Source organism: Chelonus insularis, unplaced genomic scaffold, assembly GCF_013357705.1.
Source record: "Chelonus insularis isolate UGA/USDA-ARS -01 unplaced genomic scaffold, ASM1335770v1 contig_31_pilon, whole genome shotgun sequence".
In the NCBI taxonomy this organism is placed as follows: domain Eukaryota; kingdom Metazoa; phylum Arthropoda; class Insecta; order Hymenoptera; family Braconidae; genus Chelonus; species Chelonus insularis.
In genome coordinates this window covers 107,171-129,801 of record NW_023276490.1, presented here as the reverse complement: position 1 = coordinate 129,801, position 22,631 = coordinate 107,171, and the positions used below count along the sequence as shown (strand labels likewise).

Here is a 22,631-nt window from a genome sequence, read left to right as displayed (position 1 = left end):
TTTCGAATTTATTCATTATTAACTTTTTTTTAGCAAAAGAAAAAATTACGCGTTGGAGGAATTCAAATATATTGCATAGATCTCTATTTTTATTGTTTATAACAGATTTAATTGTTATAAACAAAAAAAAGAGTTTCCATTCATGTCGTACGGTTAGGGACTTTTTTCTAGCAAAAGAAAAATTTACGCGTTAAAAGAATTCAAATATATTGCATAGATCTTTATTTTCATTGTTTATAACAATTAAAAAATTTTTTATTCAAATAGTATTATGATCGATAATCATTTGTTATTGACAATGTTCAATCGTTATGAACACAATTTCTTATTATTAACAATAATCATTGACTATTTTATTATCCTCAACGCTATTTTCTCCATCTCAACACGAGTTTAAAATTTTTTTATTGCTGATTTCGTTTTTTAAAAATTTTTTTTTCTATGAAGTACTGTCATCATATTTTTGTACAATTATTCTAAACATTTGATATTCATATTTTTCAAAAGATCTCGTAATTCCGTCTAAAAAATGGTATAATTTATAAATTGCAGAATTTAGGTAGTTCACTATTTTTTCAGTTTTTTGATTCTGCATAAAAAATAATTGGACCGATTTTGCTAAAAATCTAATCAGTTCTAAGTTACGTAATTACGCGTCGAATGCAGTTGGTCCCACGTCGATATCATTTTTTGTTCTCGAGATAATCGAGGCAAAAAATAATTCCGAACGCACGTACGAACATACGAACATACGCACATACGTACATACACACACACACACAGACGTCTACGTAAAAACTATCGTATTCAACTCTGGGGATCTTAAAACGTGGAGATATGTCAAAATTTGGGATTCACAAAATCGGACCCATTACTATAACTTCCCACTGGGAAGTTAAAAATAACTTATCACTTCGATAAATTGGTAGAAATTGGTATAATTTTAAATTTATTGAAACAAATGAAGACACACGACACTGAATGGGCGGGAAGTGGATATTTCAAGGAAATAATGTAAAATTTATTTAATTATGTGTTTTTGTCAATTATGAAATAAAATGTGTTCAATTGTAATAAAAAATCTGATTTTTGCAACTCAACCTTCTCTTTATAGTGAGATTTATGGATTTATTAACTTGTACAAAATGAAGTATCAAGAATAATTTAATAATAGAATATAAGTACATAAGTTTCGTAAAATATTGTCCTAGAATATTTAAATTAAACATTAGCATCTAACGGAAAAATCGAAAACTTTAAGCACGGTCGATAAGTTATCGACGCTGGTAATGAATTGCCAACACCGTCGGTAAGACAGGATGTAGTGGTTTCGAAACCCTCCTAGTATAACTACTCCTTTTTTACACCTTTGGCTTTCTTTTTATCTTTTTAATGTTGATCCTTTCTATTTTGAACCTCAAAACTATACTAGAAATACACTGAGCGCGCTGTCTCAAGTCGACATCGTAAAAAATTATTTCATTTTTATTTTTATTCATTTAAAATTTTAAAAATAAAATCGACAAATCAGCAAACAAATGAAATGATTACACTTTTCTGATGGGTCGATTTGATTTAATATGCTTTAATTATTGTTTTTCGGAAGCTGTTCCAATAATTTTAAATTTTTTCTTCATATTATCATTATTATAGTGTAATCTTTATGATTTTATAAAAGAAAACATCACGAATATTTAATTATATTCACACGAACGGTTTCAGTAATTGTATCTCTTTGCCTGACAGTAAGTCACGAGTTTTAATAGATAAGAGGAGATTTTTGCTCTGAGCCCAATAAATTGAGTCATAATTTTTTCATTATTTTCATCTCTCATCAAGCCTAGAACTTTCTTATTGACTACAGGGATGCCATAAACATTACTTTCAGGATAATCAGAAGTATTATACTCATGAATGTCGCGTTTTATGCAATCATACATGTTGACATTAGTAAAATAAAAGATTGAGCTATCGGTGTCTGTATATAATAATTTAACATTATTTTTAAAATTTCTTATAATATAATTATAATGAAAATCATGAATGCAAATTTTTGATAAAGCAAGTATTACAAACCCTACATAAATTGGCTTATTGAACAGTATTTTAAGTTGTTTCATTTCAATAATGGCCATATCATTATCAAAAATAATACTACTATAAAAATTAGGTTAAGATATTAGAGGTTGTGCTTCATATCTTCCTTTTTCACTGTGTAATTAATTTTATATTTTTATAATTACGTACTTATTCCATATTTTTTTTTATAAACGACGTTATTCATGAGTTCAAAAAGTTCATTTTTGGAATTTTTTTTTATTTCTGTATTCAAATCAATATATTTTTTCAACTAAGCTGATTGTTCGAATTTTAAAGTTCTACGAATTTTAGAAATTTCTAACACAAGTTCAATACATTGTCGAAGATTCCTTTAATGTCTGACATATTCATTCTTTGGTAATAATGTTGTCATGAGCTTTGTACTTTTACTATTCGGAGGTTTCCAATGCTCAGGACACAATGAAAAATCTTTATGATGTTGATGCAATGTTTGGGGACAATCTAAATAATTGGTGATTCTTTGGGAATATTCAACATCAAATGATTGATATCATCCACACCAAATTTTTCAGTTATCCATGCAAAAGAACCAGTGGGTAGATATTCACTCATTGCACCACCATAAAGATTGTTTACATCGGAATACGTCAAGTGAGATTCATCTTCGTTTGTATCTTACAACCCTGGCGGAAAAATTTCTATGATTTTTTACGCCAAAGTATGTAAAACTACAATAAACTATGAGAAATTACGGCAAATAAATTACAACATACTACGCGAAAGAATGACAAATGAGGTATAATCTACAACTAATTACGCTAAATCTACGCAATTTTACAAGAAAGTACGCGATTTCGGACATGTTTTTTATTATGCGTAAAAACGCGTAGTATCCGAAAAAAATGTATTGGCGTACATTAACGTAGAAAAGCCTAATTTTATGAATTTTTACGCTTTTTTAAAATTTCAACTTAATGTTTTGTTTTTATATTCATTTACGCTGGAATATTAATTAATTTTTCGTTAAGAAATAAAAAACAAAATTCATTACATTCATAAAATAAAAATAACATGGCTAATAATGGCGGTGTGGCGAGATCACGTAGACGAACTTCTTTCCACTTTTTATGTAAATAGTACGTTTTTGGTTTCGTTTCAGATCTCGTTAAATCTCTGTTTCAGATTCTGATTGTATAACTGATCGTATGCTTCAATACGATTAAGAATGAAAATTGCATTACACGAAAATATTGATCCGGATTCGAATATGGGCATTAAAGCGCCGTCAGTCTTAATGAATTTGGAAGGTTTTGACTTAGCTAAAGGAATGGTGCTTGACTATATGCACTCAGTTCTATTGGGAGTAACTCGCCAATATACAGATATTATTATGTTGGTTCACCGAATGACTTAGCTGTTATCAATTCACGCTTGACCTCAATTTAACCTCCTTCATGTATTACACTAAAATCGTTCACTAAAATCGTTCGAAGAACGTAACGATTGAAAAGCATCAGAATTGAGATCTTGGTTGATTTGGTATATGATGGTATGTTTGCGGGATGTACTGCCATTAAAATATTCAAAACATTTGGGATTATTAGTTGGTGCTATACATATACTACTACAAGAATCAGTGTCAATTGAAATGGTTACTTTGTCGTATGAAATGCTTATTGAATTTGTAACTTTATTTCAAGAGTATTTTGAAAAATCTTCAATGACATTTAATGTGCACTTACTTCTACATTTGAGTCAAAGTGTTTTTAATTGGGGCCCATTGTGGGCAAATAGTTCTTTTCCCTTCGAAGATGCAAACAGATTTATTCTTCAAACTCATTTTTCAAGAAGTTACCAATGAATTTGGAAAAGTTTGAAACAAGTAACAGATTCGCAGAATTCTGTGAAATATTGTTTAGTAACAGACTTAAAAATTTTTTGAAAGTAGAAAATTGTACATTAATCGGATCAGGAAAAGATTATAGTTTTACAGATGATAAAGTAAACTGTTATGGTAGATTAATGAAATGTAAAGTCTACGAAAAAATGATCTGCCATGGACTTCGATTCACGAGTGAAACTTATAAGCGAACAAATTGATGTAATGATTTTGTAATTGTTACTCAAAATGGAACAAGTGGTTTAATTACAAAGATATGTTGCTGTGACATTGAAAAAAATAACGAAACAAGAACTAACATTGTGATTTTTTACCGTAAAATAGTAGAATTAAGTAGACCATATTTAGTAATAGATGATGTGAGTCTAAATCATATAAGAGAATGTGTCATTAATGGTCCACTGCAAATGTGTCATTCAGAGTCTATAAGTGGCCAATGTGTATTAATGTTTGTTAATAATAAATATTTCATAAGCGACATCCCAAAAGGGTGTTTCAATGACTGATGTTTATAACAAATTCACAAAAAAATCTACCCTTGATTTGAAAAAAAAAAAAAAACCTTACTATCGCATTGTCATAAAACTTGTAATTCTAATTTTTTACTAATAACTATGCTTAATTACGAGATATCATGTCATATTAAGATTTTATTTGAAGGATTGAGAAATTAAAAGTTGTTAGGTGTAGTTAGTTGTAGTTAATTGAAGAACTCTGATTTTTTGTGAATAACTATGCCTAAGTTATTCATTTATGTTTCGGTAGTTATTAGTCGTAGTTTGAAATAGAAATGAATCACTGTTGTAAAAATGCGTTGAAAATTGTAAAATGTTGTAGAAATTTATAAACGAATTACTACATCATTCTGGGTAATTCTACAAATCGTTAATTGGTCGTAGAAATTCGTTATTATTCATAAAATAGCGTAGTTAAACATAGAATTTTTTCCGCCAGGGAAAGGATCAAGTTCGATTTGTGTATATTTCAGCATAGCATTAAAAGCGAGGCCAGGTACAGTTAGATAATGTAAAGGATCTAAATTGTACGCATCTAAACAATTCCTACGAAAATTTTCAAAAATGTCTGCCAATAATAAAACATCAGTTTTCAAATATAAATCTGAATAATCACCTAGAGTTTTTACATAGCAAGTGCATGCTGATAATCTTCATCTGAGATAGTTGTAGCAGTTAATTCAGAATGAAAAGTTGATTGGGCAGGAAGCTGAGTTTCATCAAGTTTATCCCAATTATCAATGTATTCATAAGGAAAAACTCCCTTTCGCACTACTAATTTAAACTGTTCAGGATCATTATAAAATCTTTTAGTAATATTTTTCTTATCATTATCTAGAAACGATGCTAATTTATCAAGACTACTTGCCATGAATCTAAAGAAATCTATGAATTGTAATTTAATTGCAATTTCACATCGTCTTTTTCTATTGTTTCCACAGAATTCTTCTCTTCCTACTGTTGTGGTAAAAGCTATATATTTTTCTTTATTAATTCGTAATAGATCAACTTTTCCTTCAAATGATTTTGTTGCCAATTCTTGAATTAAAAAATGTGAATCATATCCTAAAAAGATTGTGAAAAACTATTGGAAATATGTAGGATGATTAATAATTTACATTGCATTTGTTATGAGCTGCACCGCGATAATTACCAGTAAAATGTCAGTGATCTCGGACTTTAACTTCATTACGCAAAAAAACGGGATTACAAATATGACATTTTTGAGCTTTATTATGAGCTTTATACTGCTGGGGAGTTAATGGTTTCATTGGCACATGTTCAATAGTATGTTTAACTTGCTCTGATAATTTTCTTAATTCTAAAATGAACCAATTGATACAATCACGACTACATTTTTGGTCAAACTTGGATTGAGATTCATCGAATGAACAATGAACATAGAAGGCGACACTGCATAAAATTTGTTTCTACTCATCATCATCATCTGGTTCAAGTATAAATTCCAGATCAGCATAAGCAATAAATAGAACTTGTTCTTTATTTACATGATTGTTAAATTTTCTTTTTTTTTCTTTTTTTGAAAATGTAATAGCCGTTTTATTCATTTTAATACAATCTTCCCGATGATTATCAAATGATTGTTTTACCTTGAAATGACACAAACATTGATCGCCTAAAAGTTCTTTTGTTTTACCTTTAGAATTTTGTGACCTAACCAATCGTGAAAGATTTTTGATCAAACAAAAAAAAAAGTAGGTTTTAAATTATTATCATCATCTATCTCAACATTACTCTTGTCCATTAACAAATATATACGTTGTTAACTTCCCAGTGGGAAGTAATAGTAATGGGTCCGATTTTGCGAATCGCTAATTTTGACATATCTCCACGTTTTAAGGTCCCCAGAGTTGAATACGATAGTTTTTACGTAGACGTCTGTGTGTGTGTGTGTATGTACGTATGTGCGTATGTGCGTATGTTCGTATGTTCGTACGTGCGTTCGGAATTATTTTTTGCCTCGATTATCTCGAGAACAAAAAATGATATCGACGTGGGACCAACTGCATTCGACGCGTAATTACGTAACTTAGAACTGATTAGATTTTTAGCAAAATCGGTCCAATTATTTTTTATGCAGAATCAAAAAACTGAAAAAATAGTGAACTACCTGAATTCTGCAATTTATAAATTATACCATTTTTTAGACGGAATTACGAGATCTTTTGAAAAATATGAATATCAAATGTTTAGAATAATTGCACAAAAATATGATGACAGTACTTCATAGAAAAAAAAATTTTTAAAAAACGAAATCAGCAATAAAAAAATTTTAAACTCGTGTTGAGATGGAGAAAATAGCGTTGAGGATAATAAAATAGTCAATGATTATTGTTAATAATAAGAAATTGTGTTCATAACGATTGAACATTGTCAATAACAAATGATTATCGATCATAATACTATTTGAATAAAAAATTTTTTAATTGTTATAAACAATGAAAATAAAGATCTATGCAATATATTTGAATTCTTTTAACGCGTAAATTTTTCTTTTGCTAGAAAAAAGTCCCTAACCGTACGACATGAATGGAAACTCTTTTTTTTGTTTATAACAATTAAATCTGTTATAAACAATAAAAATAGAGATCTATGCAATATATTTGAATTCCTCCAACGCGTAATTTTTTCTTTTGCTAAAAAAAAGTTAATAATGAATAAATTCGAAAGCCTATTCTAGAATGAATCGACAGTTTTTACGTGGACGTCTGTGTGTGTGTATGTGCGTTTGTGCGTATGTGCGTATGTTCGTACGTGCGTTCGGAATTATTTTTTGCCTCGATTATCTCGAGAACAAAAAATGATATCGACGTGGGACCAACTGCATTCGACGCGTAATTACGTAACTTAGAACTGAAAAAGTTTTCAGGAAAATCGGTAGAGCCATTTTTTTGGCAGAATCAAAAAACTGGAAAAAAAGGAAATTACTTGAATTTTGCAATTTATAAATTATACTATTTTTTAGACAAAATTTCGAAATCTCTCAAAAAATATGAATATTAAATTATTAGAATACTTGTATGAAAATATGGTGACAATATTTCATCGAAAAAAAAAGTTTTGAAAAACAAAATCAGCAATGAAAGAATTTTAAACTCATGTCAGGATTGAGAAAACAGCATTAAAGACGCTATAATAGTCAATAATAATTGTCAATAATATGGAATTGTGTTCATAACAATTGAACATTGTTACTAACAAGTGATTATTGATCATAGTAATATTTAAATAATAAGTTTTAAATTGTTATAAACAATAAAAATAGGGATCCATTCTATATATATAAGTACTTTTAACGCATAATTTTTTCGTTTACTAAAAAAATGTTACCAACCGTATGACATAAATGAAAACATACTTTTTTCGTGTATAACAATGAAATTCGTTGTAAATAATGAAAAAAAGGATCTATGAGGTACATTCGAATTCTTCTAACGCACAATTTTTTCTTTTACTGAAATAAAGTAACTAACCATATCAAATGAATAAAAACACACTCATTTCGTTTATAACAATTCCATTTGTTATAAAAAATGGAAACGGGTTTTATTCGAGGTGTTTTTTCATTTTTTCCACTGGGAAGTTGGTCGTGTGGACCTTTCGGGTCGCACCCAGATCACTGCAGAGCACTGATATTTTTATTTAGAACTTATTTACATTTAAAAAAATCTGTCCATTCCGTTTGGGTTTCTGTTTTTGTATTTTGAATGTTTTTCTTCAACTCATAAATTTGGTCGAATATTGCTCGATCAACAACCGCTGCGTATCCAGAGTACTGATTAACTGTCTCCAACGCATTTGAAGCTTGCTTCATTGGAATGATCTGTATTCCTATTTCCGGGATCTGTGCCTCGTCTTCACTGTCATTTTCAGCATTACAGGTGTTCACACAATTCTTAACGCTGTCGTCGTCGGTTTGTTCTCCAGCGGTAGTTATGTCGTCGTCAATTTGAACAAAATCTTTGAACCCAGCTTTCTTGAAGCAGTTTTTGACAGTAACGTCACTGACTAAGTACCATGCTTTTCTAGCAAATTTCATAGCTAGAAGTACGTCGATGTCAGGGCTTCTGTTTTCTTCCAGACTCGTGAGAATATGTTTAACGACTTCTCTGCGATAAAAACGTTTAAAAGTGTGAATGATGCCTTGATCTAATGGTCGAAGTTTACTAGTGGTGTTAGCAGGTAAAAACATTACTTTTACGTTTGAAAGTGTTGGTAAGTCCGTATGGGCAGCACAGTTGTCAATGAATAGCAGAATTTTTTTGCGGCTTATCTTCATTTGTTTGTTTTTTTCAACCAATCTTTAAATAATATCTTGGTCATCCAAGCTTTTGTATTATTGACATAATCAACGGGTAAAGTCTTGACACCTTTAAAACATCTAGGTCGTTTTGATCTCCCGAAAATGAGAAGTGGGAGTTTGTCCGTACCACTCATGTTTACACACTGGAGAAGTGTAAGGCGTTCCTTGCTTTGTTTTCCTCCATGGCATTTTTCGCCTTTAAACGTAAATGTTTTATCCAGAAGGCACTTGAAAAACAAAGCAGTTTCATCCGCGTTATAAATATGTTCTGGTTCATGGCCTTCTAAAAGATTTAGCAGATCTTCAGTCCAGTGGTTGCACACACCTTGGTCCACAGATTTACTTTCCCCTGCTGCTTTTTTGAAAGCTCTATCATGACGCCTTTTAAAACTCTCTAACCAGCCGTTGCTAGCAGAAAAGTTCTGGATTCCCAGTTTCGTAGCAAACTTTTTAGATTTTTCTTTTAACAAAGGTCCATCTATGGGAATGTTCTTATCGAGAGTTTGTTTTATCCATTCTAAAAGACACTTATCGATATTGGGAAATTCAGAAACTCTAGTCCTCTTAATATTTCCATGTCCATCAGAGCACTCAGACTTTATAGATTCTTCTGGTTTTATAATTTTATAATAGGTGGATTCTGGTAAATTACTCCTTTTGAATTTTATTTCGTGATTTTCCGGATTTAAACACATTTACTATTTTAAGTTTATCACTCAATGACAGTACTTTAATTTTCCGTTTTGACATGATGCAGAACAGAACTTTCCTTCGCAATTGATAACTATAAACTGAATAAGTCCGACAAACAGGGCGGTACACAGGGACACGTGTTCATTCAAAAAGAATGCGATGAAATAACAAAATTTATTTACTTCCACGAAATAAAATGGGTACAATATTGACGAGAAAACAATACAAAAACAATGGTAGAAAGTTCCACGAAAGTTAAGAACGAGTCATAAAACAGCAGATGCTAAATTTGTAAATAAAGCTCGACTGTCGCTTAGAGAGGTATAGTTAAGTAGCAGTCTCACTTACAGAGGTCTATGAGGGAAAAACGACTCTCTCTTACAGAGGTTTCTGTTTCTTGCTAATAGAGGTTTTGGAAGTTTAAAATGTCGGGTCCTGGCTATTACTCTCACGTATAGAGTTTTCTCACTTATCCAGGTTTGACTGTATATTATGAAAAATTTCAAACATAATGTTAAATTATTATATACTGACACAGACAGCTTAATTTATCATTTTATGGATGTAAATATATATGATTGCATAAAGTGCGACATTCAAAAGTATGACATTTCTGATTATCCTGAAAATAATGCTTATGGAATTCCGTCAGCTAATAGGAAAGTTTTAAGTTTAATGAAAGACGATAATAATGGAAAAATTATGACTTAATTTATTGGACTTAGAGCAAAAATGTATAGTTTTAAAGTTCAAAATGGAAAGGATCAAAAGAAAGACAAAGGTGTGAAAAAGGCAACAATTAAAACGATTACGATTGATGATTACAATGAATGTTTGTTTCGTCATACCATTTAAAAAAAAATGAATATCATATCGTTAGTGAGAAACATGAAGTATGCACTATTTTGAGAGCAAAAAAAACCTTAAGTTGGCAAGACGATGAAAGACAACTATTAGAGGGAACAACTGATACTCTGCCATGAGGTTATCAAAAATGCAATACAAATTTATAATTTTTATATTTTATTGGAAATAATAGTAAGTCACAATGTCATAGTTACATTTGTCTTTTATGAGTTATAATTATCATAGCAAAAAGTTTTTGTCATAAACCAAGTTCTTCAAGTAAAGTATATATCATTTATATTAATCCAACTATTGTGTTTATTGCTAAATCGTAACCACTTCACATATGTTTGATTTCCGCGTTTTTTTAGAACATTTTCAACCAGATAATCATCAGGATATTGGACTCCAGTTAATTATTCCTCGTAAAAATCGCCCTCTATTGGTTGATTTTGATAATCATTTAATTTATAAGTTACTGGATGAGTATTTTCAACTTTGCTGACAGTAAAAATTTCAGTAGTCCAATTCGGAGTGTATCCCTTCTCGAATACATATTTTTATTCACTTATTCTAACATTATCGCCAACTTTAAACTCATCTTTCTCCTTTATTTTTACATTTTTGAGCTTTCTATAAACAGTATCAAATAATTGCTTCTCGTTGGCTGAAGTTACATCCACAGGTATCATCTTGATTGTACGATGTTTAGTATTATTGTAATATGATAATGATTTTGGTAAAATGTCTATCCACTTGTAATTTTCATGTAAAGTAAAATTTTTCCACATTTTATTTTTTAACGTTCGGTTAAATCTCTCACAAATTGATACTTTTAGATTGCTAAATGTCGAATACATGTTGATTTTATTTTTCTGTATAAGTCCTTCAAAATTTTTATTATAAAACTCTCTTGGGTATTCTTTTTTGTTTTAATATTGTCATCATTGTGGCAGTGACATCTTTACCATTTTTAGTCTTAATTGGTATAGCTCAGGCATATTTCGAGAAAATACTACCAACTGTTTATAAATATTGATATCCTGTATTGTAGAATTTATATGCGGTCATATCAACAAGATCATCTTGCCAAATCTCATCGAGAGGACGTATATCCGCACGTTGTCGTTGATAATTTCTTCTCACAGGTCTATAAAGCTCTTCTGCAATTTGTCTTTTTTCCTTGTTTATAGCAACTGAGCTTTAGGTCTTCCTTTTAATTTTTTCTGAACGTTCTCCTCCAGCTGTTTTATAATATCGGTATGTCTCCTATCTGCCTCTTTAAACGTATTCAATTTGAGCAAATTGATAAAATTTATCTATTTTATTCAATTTAGCCTTCAAATTTTGTTGTGCTGTTTGTGACGATTTCAATTGCTGTTTCACTTGCTCACTAATATTTTCGATTGTCGCTTGAAGATTTTGTATTTCTTGTGTCAAAGATGCTATAGTATTGCTGATACTTGATTTGACAACTTTCAATGATACAGCATCATGTAGATCTACTGAATGAGCAATCTTTTATTATTCATATCATTCTGTTTATCAATTGTTAATTTAAATCCATTTTCAGGTAGACCATAGACAGCACTTTTCCGTAAATCATTGTCCAACTGACGCCCAAACATGTCTACACTCGTCCTTTTTCTTCAAAAGACAATTGATCAATGAGTAATGAAATGAAGCATCTGATCAATATATCATTCTAGTTTCACGCAGTTCCTCAATAATTAATATTATTTCATTGTTATGGCTAAAATTACCAACAGCACGTGATGAAACAAGTAGACACAATCGATCCATAAGTTTATTGAGATCATCCCAATAAACATAGTCCAGAGGTCGATTATGACTTATTATATATTGTGGCAAACCTTTACCACTTTTCGGTAAATATTTGCTGATAATGTTTTGATATTTCTTTGAATATTTATTCTCTTTGAGACTTCTATCAGGGTGATAATGTTTATGTTAGGTGTAAGTGCTTTTTAAAATTTGCCCAAAAGTTTTTTCGTCACTTTCTGTTGTTATATTTTGATCAGGTGATTCCACAAATAGCAATTCCAAGCGACCAGGAGTACTTTCATATTTCTTATTACCAATGCAAACAAATTCATCATCAAATCGTGCTTCAGAGTTACCAATCATCAGTTTATTTTTTAATTTTCTTACGACGAACTTTGTATCCGGCTCCTTCACTTGATGTTTCGAATCGAATTTCTTCAAATACGATACTGCAGATAACTCTTTTATCGGCGTGCTTTGATGAAAAGCAGTAGTGAAAGATCCATCATCAGCTATTGCACTATTATCCACATTATAATCAACAGTATCATCATGTGTTGTTTGAAAGCTTGTAGCTCCTCCGATTGACTCTTTTTTCTCTGTTTTCACATCAAATTTCTCTGTTTTCATCGGTGTTTTATCCACTAATTGTTGTAGAGGAATTACGACGGGTTTAAACATTTCGTTCATAGCTCATTGCGTTGTTTCTCGTCCATGTTTGATAATTTCATGTTTACGTCGTATTGCATCATTCGCTTTTGCTATCCGATGCAAAATATCTGCTCGTTTCTGCATTTTTCTTATTTCCATACGAACACTTTGATGATCGTGACACAAATGTTCTTTCTCCTATATTGGTGTGTAATTTATATATTAATGAAGCAATCAAATTCTTTTCTATAACGTCCACAATTAATTTTTCTTTCTTTATCGATAACGACGAATCCATACTTATCATTCCTACATTTGGTACGAAATTCTCGAAAATCAGAAAATGACATATCAGTGTTTACATGATCATCATAAATATGCTTCAAATTCATACCATCTTGTCGAAAGAGCATGAGAATATTGGTATTATCTCGCACTAGTTCGGAAATACGTGCTTAAGTTTGACAGAGATAAAAACTATCTACATCTCTGTGTCATCCCATACAAAAATAAGCACGCATATCATCTTGTTTCTCACACGCTACGTCATCAAATATCATTATTTAATTGTGTTCTGCTAGCTATGGTTTTACGACTTCTTTATGTTCATTGAAAGAAAAATAACCCATACCTTCTACAGGTTTGAGTAATTTTTCTAAAAATTTCTATTTAGCCTGATGTATGGATGTATGGATTTGAAATATAAATATATATATTTTCGAATCGTAATTCAGTTGGGTGTACAATAAAAGCTAAAAGAGCATTTGTTTTACCACAATTTGAGGAGCCACATATCACGCCGCGAATACTATTCGCCAATAAATTACCATGACGTTGAATTTTCGCAGTTTGTGGCACAACGTTGTTGAAATTCGACACCAGTAATTATATTCTTTGTTGCTCTAATTTCATTTCGATGTCAACTAAAGAGCTAGAATATAAATGCGTGACTTTTATAGAAATCATTTCAGTATGACTCGAGTTATGACATTGTACAGACGTGGCACCGGCTTAGTTGATACTGTCATAAATAAATTGCTTTTTGAGTTACATATTCCCTTATATCAGCATTGTGGACCTGGAACAAAATTACAGAAACGATTAGAAAGTGGTGATTCTGGTGTAAATCTATTGGACGCAGCGTGTGAAGAGCACGACATTGCGTATTCGAAAAATCGAGAAAACATAAAAGCGAGAAACGCAGCTAATAGAGTGCTTGGTAAGGAAGCTTGGCAAAGAGTTTTCACTATAAACGCAACTTAAGTGATAGAGCTGCTGCATTGGGAGTTACGAATATCATGAAAGTTAAATCAAAACTTAAAATGGGTTTGAAAAGAATATTTGGAAAGGGTTTAAAGAAGAAACCCCTGAGAACGATTGTGAATTCTGCAAAATTAACGATGAATTCAGGTGCAGATCCCATAAAATCTGCTTTAATAGCTGTACAAAAAGCAACAAAAACGATTGATGGAAAAAAGAATGTTCGAGTTCCTCATGTATTACTTGTAACTACTAAAGTGGGCGGTGTTTTACCACTTACCCTAATTCTTGCCAGTCTAAGTGCAATTGGAACTTTAGCTGGTGGAGCTTCAGGTATTATAAAGGCAGTTAATAAGGCTAAAGCTGCTCATCATCAATTGGATGAAGGAAAACGTCACAATCAGAAAATAAAAGCTATAGCCTTGGGTAGAGGTTTAAGTTTTAAACGTTGAAAACGCGGATACGGTCTATATTTGAAACCGATGAAAAAAATTGTATAGGTTACCACATCGAGCGTTAATAAACATCGAAATTTTGAGGCATGCAAAAATTATAAAAATTGCATATTTTCGTGGAGTTTTCATGAGAAATGATTTACCGAAATCTAAACCATGGAAAAACGACATTTAGATTGAAAATTTTTCAGAGAAAAAGTTAAAGACATTGAGGGACTCGGTTTGAGACAAAATCTCAAAGATATATACGAAGTTGAGATGAATAAAAGTTCTTCAGTCATGGACGATTCGTTCAAAAATAACATTGTCTGGACAATCCTCTGTATTAGAGGAATATTATTTTCCACCTATCGAATTAACAAGGATATATATATATGGCAACTTGAATCTTGACACAGCTAACAATCAATATGCATTATTATATGATATGTACAAAAATTACGAAGAATCATATTATGGCAAAGATTCAGAACCTCTTCTTACAAAAAAACAATTTATCAGCAAAGTACCTTTGATTGTCATCAATTGTTCAAAACAAAAAGAGTCATTCAAGTCTAGAGCTGTGGATGTGCGAATTGAATTTGAATCTACTAAAACCGATACCCGATAATGCATCAGCATACTGTTTTATCATTCTGATCGAATTATTGAATACAAAACTTTGAGTTGACAATTAAGAAAATTATTATAATGGAACGAAAATCTGTTCGATTTAATCTTCAACCGAAAATACACGTAATGTATGCATGGGCTTATGCTTACAGAGCAGCCAGATAAGGATGTTGGGAAGAAGCAGCTCGAGATAGGGAAAGTGCTCGTACCATCGTCGATACATTTTAAAATCCTCATCTAATTTCCGTTTATCAGGCAGTTTATCCTTTGCAGTGTCAATATAGTTTGCAGCCTCTTCGATGATGAATTCTTTCGTTAAAAGTTTTGAGTCTGTTGGATCCAACTTGAGTAAATTTTGGTTACTTGATAAATTTTTGTTGGCCAGATATCATCATCGAAAATCGAAACATTCTTAAAAATCCATTGGTTTAGTTTTTTTACATTTATAAGTGCACAATTATATCGAGGGTTGTATAGACGCGGAAGTCCTAAATCTATTCCTTCTTTCATCATTCCTTCGTAGTGTTGGTCTTGATGTGGACACTTGATAAAAATAGAATTATTGTAAATTGTAAAATCCTCTCTATTCAATCTTATGACTGGTATATCTTTTTTTATGAAAGACTCCAAGAAATACTGCACTCCACAATTGTGTACAAAAAATATAGCGTACGTGAATACAGCACCTTGATCGATGTCCATAACGTTGGACCCACCCTATAAAGATTTTTGTAAAAAAAAGTTTGTGCTATCATGTGCCGCATTAAATAAAAAATCACTAAAAAAAGCCATTTTTATAGGGCGGTCCTTTTTTTTAACTGAACTTGACCTTGTTATTTGATTTGAGTAAAACCACAAAGATTGTGCCTGAATGTACTCAGAATATGTTACTACGTGCCTGAAAGCGAATGAGAAAAGAATGGAAAACAGATTTACCAAGCAAGAATAAAAAATTGATTCCTCAAGTTGACCTTCCTTTATAAGGTCATCGGGGAATTCTATACCGCAAAACAATTTGCGCTTCCCACAAGATCGTGTGCAGTGAATAACGGATGCGCGCTACCACAAGAATTTAAAAACTATTCTTGATTCAGGAATCAACTAAATGGTATTTATTCAAAATAAAAAGTGATTTTAATATATTTACACGTGTCGTTCGCATGAAACCAAAGTCAATTAAAAGAAATTACAGTATTTTAAATTAATGTTTAAAATTCTTTAATTAGAACCAGTAAATTCTTAATGTAAATAATATTTTATTTAAAACTATAATTACTCAAAAAAAATTCTTTTTGTTTACATAATTAAATCTGTTAGTAACTGCGTATTGATTTTTAGCTTGCGGTCTGTTAAATCATTGTAATTTAAAATATTCCATATTTTAGTGCTGTTTAGTAGGTAAGCATGAAAATGTTCATCAAATGAATCATTTAATCGCAAAATGATAAATAACCATTTTTCGTTGTAAATCAAAATATATTTAATTTCACTAAAACTCTTTGAATCTTTAATTTTTTTGATCATTTCGTTAATATATTTGAAACTTTTCACACTGACCCAAGAAGGGTAAGTACATTCGACACTTGAATCTTATTTTGTAAAATTATTTCTTTCAAATCGATTATACTCTTTAAGGTCTGCGAGTCTGATTTTTGGTGATGAATCAACTGGAATTGTAGGCTTTGAAAACCCTTTTTGAGAAATTATTTTTTCATTAAAAATACATTGACTTATTATTGTGAGACTGTAGCATATATTTTTACGGTTTTTCATAATTTGCGCAAAATTATGTAAACTACAATAATTGGCTTCGAATTCAAGATAATGGCTACAATGAGCCTACAGCATTAAAAATTTGAGGATAGTGTAACATGAAATGAGATTTAGGTTTTAAATTTTCCTTAAACAACTTTAAATACATTTTATGATGTTCGGATACAAGTTTTTTGAATATTTCAGTTGTTACATCATCAATAAAGTCACTGAATAGAATGCTATGTATTCTTTCTAATTTTGAAAATAGCTTCCAAGTTTGATTAGTATGAGGAGTTAGGTGGCCAATTATTAAACTCAATAAGTTCATTAAAGTTATTATTTCAGATAAACCTCAAATGTATAAATCGTTTTTTAAATTATTTATGGTAAATGGTGGCATTTTTTTTATTTGAAACATTATGACCAACATTGAACATTCTAATTCTATTATTTAAGTATAATCATGTTAATTGTGAATTTTTTGCATCTATTGAATTATGGATGATCCTCAGAATTTCGTTTCTTAGGAAACCTTCTAAAAAATCATGTACAATATTACTGTAAATATTTTTGGTAACACGAAAATTTTCTAATTTGTTAAATAAGCATTTTCGGTTGATACCTAAGTTTTCACTTTCTGAATCTGCTTGGTAATTATTTATTGTACGAAAAGCTTTAATATTTTCATGTATTTGTTTTTCGATTCTCAACGAAATCTACAATAATGGATAGAATTAAAGCTTTCATTTAGGCCTAATGTTAAATGTTAACCTAAATTGTCACCACAACTTATAGCCACGATAAAATATACTTTAATTACACCTTTTTCTGTTTGAATTTCAAGGCTTTCATTTTCCAAATATTTAATTTATCTGAACATACTCTACAGAAATTGTTTGATGCAATTAATTTTTATTGTTTATTTAATAAATTGAGATATTTAATATAAGTAATTTATTGTATGTTATAACGTATTTCTTGTTTTATTAAAAACTTTTAATTCTGGTATGAATCACGGAATAGTTTTACTCAATTACATTGTTTCTTAAGACCAAGAAAATTGAATTTCTTAATACAAACCTCCTATATATATCTTTAACTGCAGCCCTTCCTGCACTCCTTCTTGAAAGTGCTATTATTTGGTTCGGTGAATAGATCGAATTTGGATTCTGTAGGGTTGCTGACTGCATTTTGAATTCCAATCTAAATTGATCCTTAGCTGTTAGATTCCTTTTGACAGTTAAAAATGTCTCTATTTTCCGTATTGAAATGTTTACTTTTTCCATTGAAACTCCAAAAAACTCTATAGAATACAATATTATTCAGTAAGGATTATTAAGCAGGATATTTAAGAAAATTTATTATCTATTAAAAATATTTTTTGTACTGTGACAGGACTTTGTTGAATAATTCAGATAATATTTTTCAACTATTATGAAATATTTTTCAGCAGTGAGAAAACTTTCTTTACTATTACACATCTCTTTCATCAATATATGTAAATAAAAAAGCAAATACTGATGACACTGCTGCAGAATCATACATTCTGTTCCAGATCATGATCCATGATTTTTAGTAAATTTTCCAAAGCTGGTTACTAGGGTAACGACAGGTTGGATACATAAAAATATCGCTAATTTTTTTTCTATTTTTCAGAGCACAAAGAGCCGCACCTTGTGTATTATTTTTCGACGAGTTCGAAAGTCTCGCCCCTCGGTAAGCTGTTTATTTTTAATAATTAATAGAAGATTTGATGGTTCAAGATAAATAGAGAGAAATACATTGGAACTAAAATTCCTTCATTGATATATCATTCGATTTACAGTCGTGGACATGATTCTACAGGTGTTACAGACCGCATTGTTAATCAATTGTTAACACAATTGGATGGTATAGAAAGAAGAGAAGGAGTTGCAATTGTCGCTGCATCATCCCGTCCAGATTTATTAGATCCTGCTTTATTGAGACCTGGTCGATTGAACAGATTGCTTCTATGTCCCTTACCACAAGAGGTAAATTCTCACTTCTTCATGTGGACTGTAAATGCTTAAAGTGTCGATGCAAGACACACTCAGCTTTATTAATACCTTCTCTATACTATAAGAGCAATTACCAAGCGCTGCAATAATTTTTTTATATTGCGTCTCCAATATTTAAGTTTGGGCTAAAATAAAAAAAAATATAAAATTTGTAAATATAATCGAAATATGATGTTTTAGAATTTTAAATAATTTTTTTATTATTATAAAGGCATAAAAGTTTGCCGTAAATAACAATGATCAGCAGAAATTCCTCAAACAAATTATCCAGTAATTTTTTTTGTGCCTTGAAATTATGATCACCGTTTAAACATGTCAATAGAAAATCACAATTTATTGATTTTCTAATGAATTTCCGCTAATTATAGTTATTTGCAGCCGACTTTTTTACCGTTCTGATTATAAACAATATTATTATATATCCTGAAACCATGAAGAATAGGCTATTCTCCATTCCTAAAACATTATATGTTTAATATAATTTAAAATTTTATAGTTTTCTCAATTCAGCCTAAAATTCATAAATTTAAGATTAGTAATTCAACAAAAAACAAATCACCCCCACGGTCAGCAATTGCTCTAGAGAAAGCATCAATGAAGCCGAGTGTTTATTCATTCAACAAATATTGATGTTCAAAACACTTGATTGTTTTAGAATGATCGACTTGACATTTTGAACGTTCTTTGTAAAAAATATCAGTTAGATAGTGAGGACTTCGATCTAGAGCTATTAGCAAAAATGACAGAAGGGTTCACAGGTGCAGATCTGTGTTCAATATTTAATCAATCGAAATTGGATCTAATCGATGAGAATGATGCAAAGGTAGAAAAGGTAATATTTTTCTTTATAACTTAATATGTTTCATTTCATTTAAAATTGGTAGGTATTTTTCAAATCATCCCAAAAACAGCCCCACGAACTGTACAAAATTGTGCGCCAAGTTTAAGTAACTAGGACGATAATCTTTGTTTTTTAAATGCTATTTTTGTAAATATAAATAATTTAAAAGATTGAAAAAAATCGTGAAATAATTATACGCCAAGTATTGCATTTGAATAAAATTAATTATTTTCATTGAAGTGACAATCTCAATATTCTGAAGTAAAGGGGTTGAGTGAGTATGGGTGAGCTCACTCACACAAACGCTGAGTGAGGTGAAGCTCATTAGGAGAAATTGATAATCAGTTATAATTATGGGCTTATAAAGTAATGTACAAGTAACTGTTTTGGGAATAAGATACAAAAAAAAAAATACATATTTAGACCCGATTTCCTTACATTTTCTAACCTCACTATTTACAACAATTTTCATCGAAGTCGGATGAATTCATTGTATTTGGAATTGATTTGTATTTTTTCGACATAAATCAAAGATAATTTTCAATAATCAGCAGAATAGAGGAATAAACTCGAAAAATCCTCGCGGTTTCTATGAACTGGAAAAAATCAGTTAAATTACTGTTAAAACATCAAACCGAAATTCAACCGTGTTTCCCCGGTTGAAAACCGGTTAAAAAGCAGAGAAATAACTTTGATATTTAACTGAATATTTACGGTTAAATCCCGGTTAAATACGAGAAAAATATTAAGTATTTAACGGAATAAAAACGGTTGAATATGGGTTAAAAACCAGTTGAATACTAGTCAAATAAGTAGAATAGTTTTTATATATCCTAAAGAAAATCACGGTTAAATATTGGTTAAGAACAGGTCAAATATTAGTAAAATGATAAAAAAAAGTCTCGCGTATTTAACTGGAGAAAAAATAGTTGAATATTGGTTGAAAACCAGTTAAATTTTAGTTAAAAAGAAATTAATTTTTCCAGTCAATAATTGACTTTATAATTACTCTTGCAACTATCATTTGTTTATAACTGCCTATAATTGTTATAAATAATAAGAAAATGTCAGTAATTGTTAGATTTGAGCTTTTCTAGCGGAATTTGTTTAATAGTGACACTATCATGTATCTAATAACTGTATACCTACTTCTAAATATTATTACGAATAATTAAACGTTGTTCAAGCAAGTCGAGTCATTGCTAATTATGCACGAATATAGAGTAAATTAGCATATTAATGAAAATGATTAGCTACTTGTATTAATAATAGATAGTCGTCAGGTGAGAAAATATTTCTTACTATACTCCCACTGAAAGTTTGAATTCTATCTCTACTTTTAGAGGGCAAAATGGCGCTTTCTCCCCTATACAACCGTCATGTGTGATCTCAACTTTTTTCCCTACTTAAAACTCTAACCCCACCATATAATGAGAAGTGGCGCTGATGGAGTTCTTGATGAAATATTTTTCATTCCCGCGGTGCTTTTTCAAACTGGTAAAATCCATGAAAACTGAACGTGTTCATCATATGGCATACAATAACGAACAAAAATGCATCAACATACCACTAACATGAATATTTATGGTTTTATTAAATTTTATTTAAAAATCATTTATTTCCTCCTCAATTCTCATCCAAAGCCAAAGCAGATGATGCATTGATAACTTCTCAATTTGCTTAGATTCTCTTTGTCGAATATGAAGACACTATGTTTTGTCATTTAAGAATTCTACAACTTCAACCATTCTTTTTCACCCACTCACAGAGTACGCATGGAAAATATTAGATGTGTCAGAAGAAAAAAAAAATGAGTTTATCAAGTTCAACTAATGATAGTGAAATTAATTTTGAAGAAGAAGCTAAAGCAATTAGCAATGAAGCTGCTTCCAAAAAAATCAAATGAAAAATATATGCTATGTTACAATGACTTTATTCAGTGGCAAAAAAACGTAAAACTAATGTGATAGATGAAAACGTTTTATTGGTATATTTTGATGAATTAACGATTGAAAACATTAATGAAAAATAATGGTAAAGGACAACAATCAAAGAACGCTGTGATCTTAACCTGGGTTGAAATTAACAAGTTTTTGAAAGAAGCACCAAATCATGCGTATTTAGCTACAAAGGTAAATATATTTTTTAAAAAATCTACATTAATAGATTAATACGAAACTTTTAAAATATTGTTATTGAATAGCTACTGTAGAACATGACGAAATTGTTTCTATTTCTTTTTTGAAATGAACGATTAATTTTCAAATAAATTTTTAAGTATAATCTGAATTTTTGATATGAAATGCGCATTTTTTTAGTTTATTTCGATAATATTATCACTAACTATTGGTTTCTTAGTGGAATTTTGATTTGAGTTTGCTTTAAAGATAATTATATTGTTATCTAAAATTATCCGTAGCATGTAAGCGTTTAGATGTGAATTTTTTTCTGAAACGATCAATGACTCAATTTTTTTTTCCTTCAAAATTATTTAGATTTATCTCTAGAACGTCATAAGGGCAGGAAGGTAAAGTAGAATGCGAGAGAAAAATGAAACGCTCGAGAAAATATACTAACTTGTCAAAAGAAATTTAAAAACGCTTATTGCACCTTTTGTTTATCAATTTTTTAGTTTATTAATGCATCAAAAATTATTATAATTTGTTGAGATATTAGTTAATTCTTCGATTCACTTTTTTTTTAGTATTACACTTTATCTCACCTTTTTTTACTTAAAAATCGTGTTTTCCTGCAGACATTAGTTAAGTGCTAGAACTACATTAAGGTAGAGTATGGCTAGCGAGTATCAATCATTGATTGGCTAAAGGAATCTACATCTAAACTGAAGAATAAGATGACAAATTTCTCTACACACCAAGTCTATTTCAATTTAT

General features: G+C 30.3%; 1 protein-coding gene across 7 annotated transcripts in view; it reads left to right on the top strand.

Annotated features, from left to right (window-relative positions):
- The window catches only part of Pex1 (peroxin 1), a 103,326-nt gene that overhangs the window by 42,475 nt on the left and 38,220 nt on the right, over positions 1-22,631 (top strand). For 2 of the 7 annotated variants that reach the window (XM_035081108.1, XM_035081107.1), the window contains 3 exons: positions 18,514-18,573; positions 18,683-18,869; positions 19,552-19,728. The exons of 1 other annotated variant lie outside the window; for it this stretch is intronic. In XM_035081108.1, coding sequence (XP_034936999.1) covers positions 18,514-18,573; positions 18,683-18,869; positions 19,552-19,728 — 424 coding nt within the window. Of the gene's footprint in view, positions 1-18,513; positions 18,574-18,682; positions 18,870-19,551; positions 19,729-21,505; positions 21,870-22,631 lie in introns of those variants that run through there. 4 more of the 7 variants (XM_035081111.1, XM_035081110.1, XR_004690182.1 and 1 more) reach the window with 3 other exon arrangements.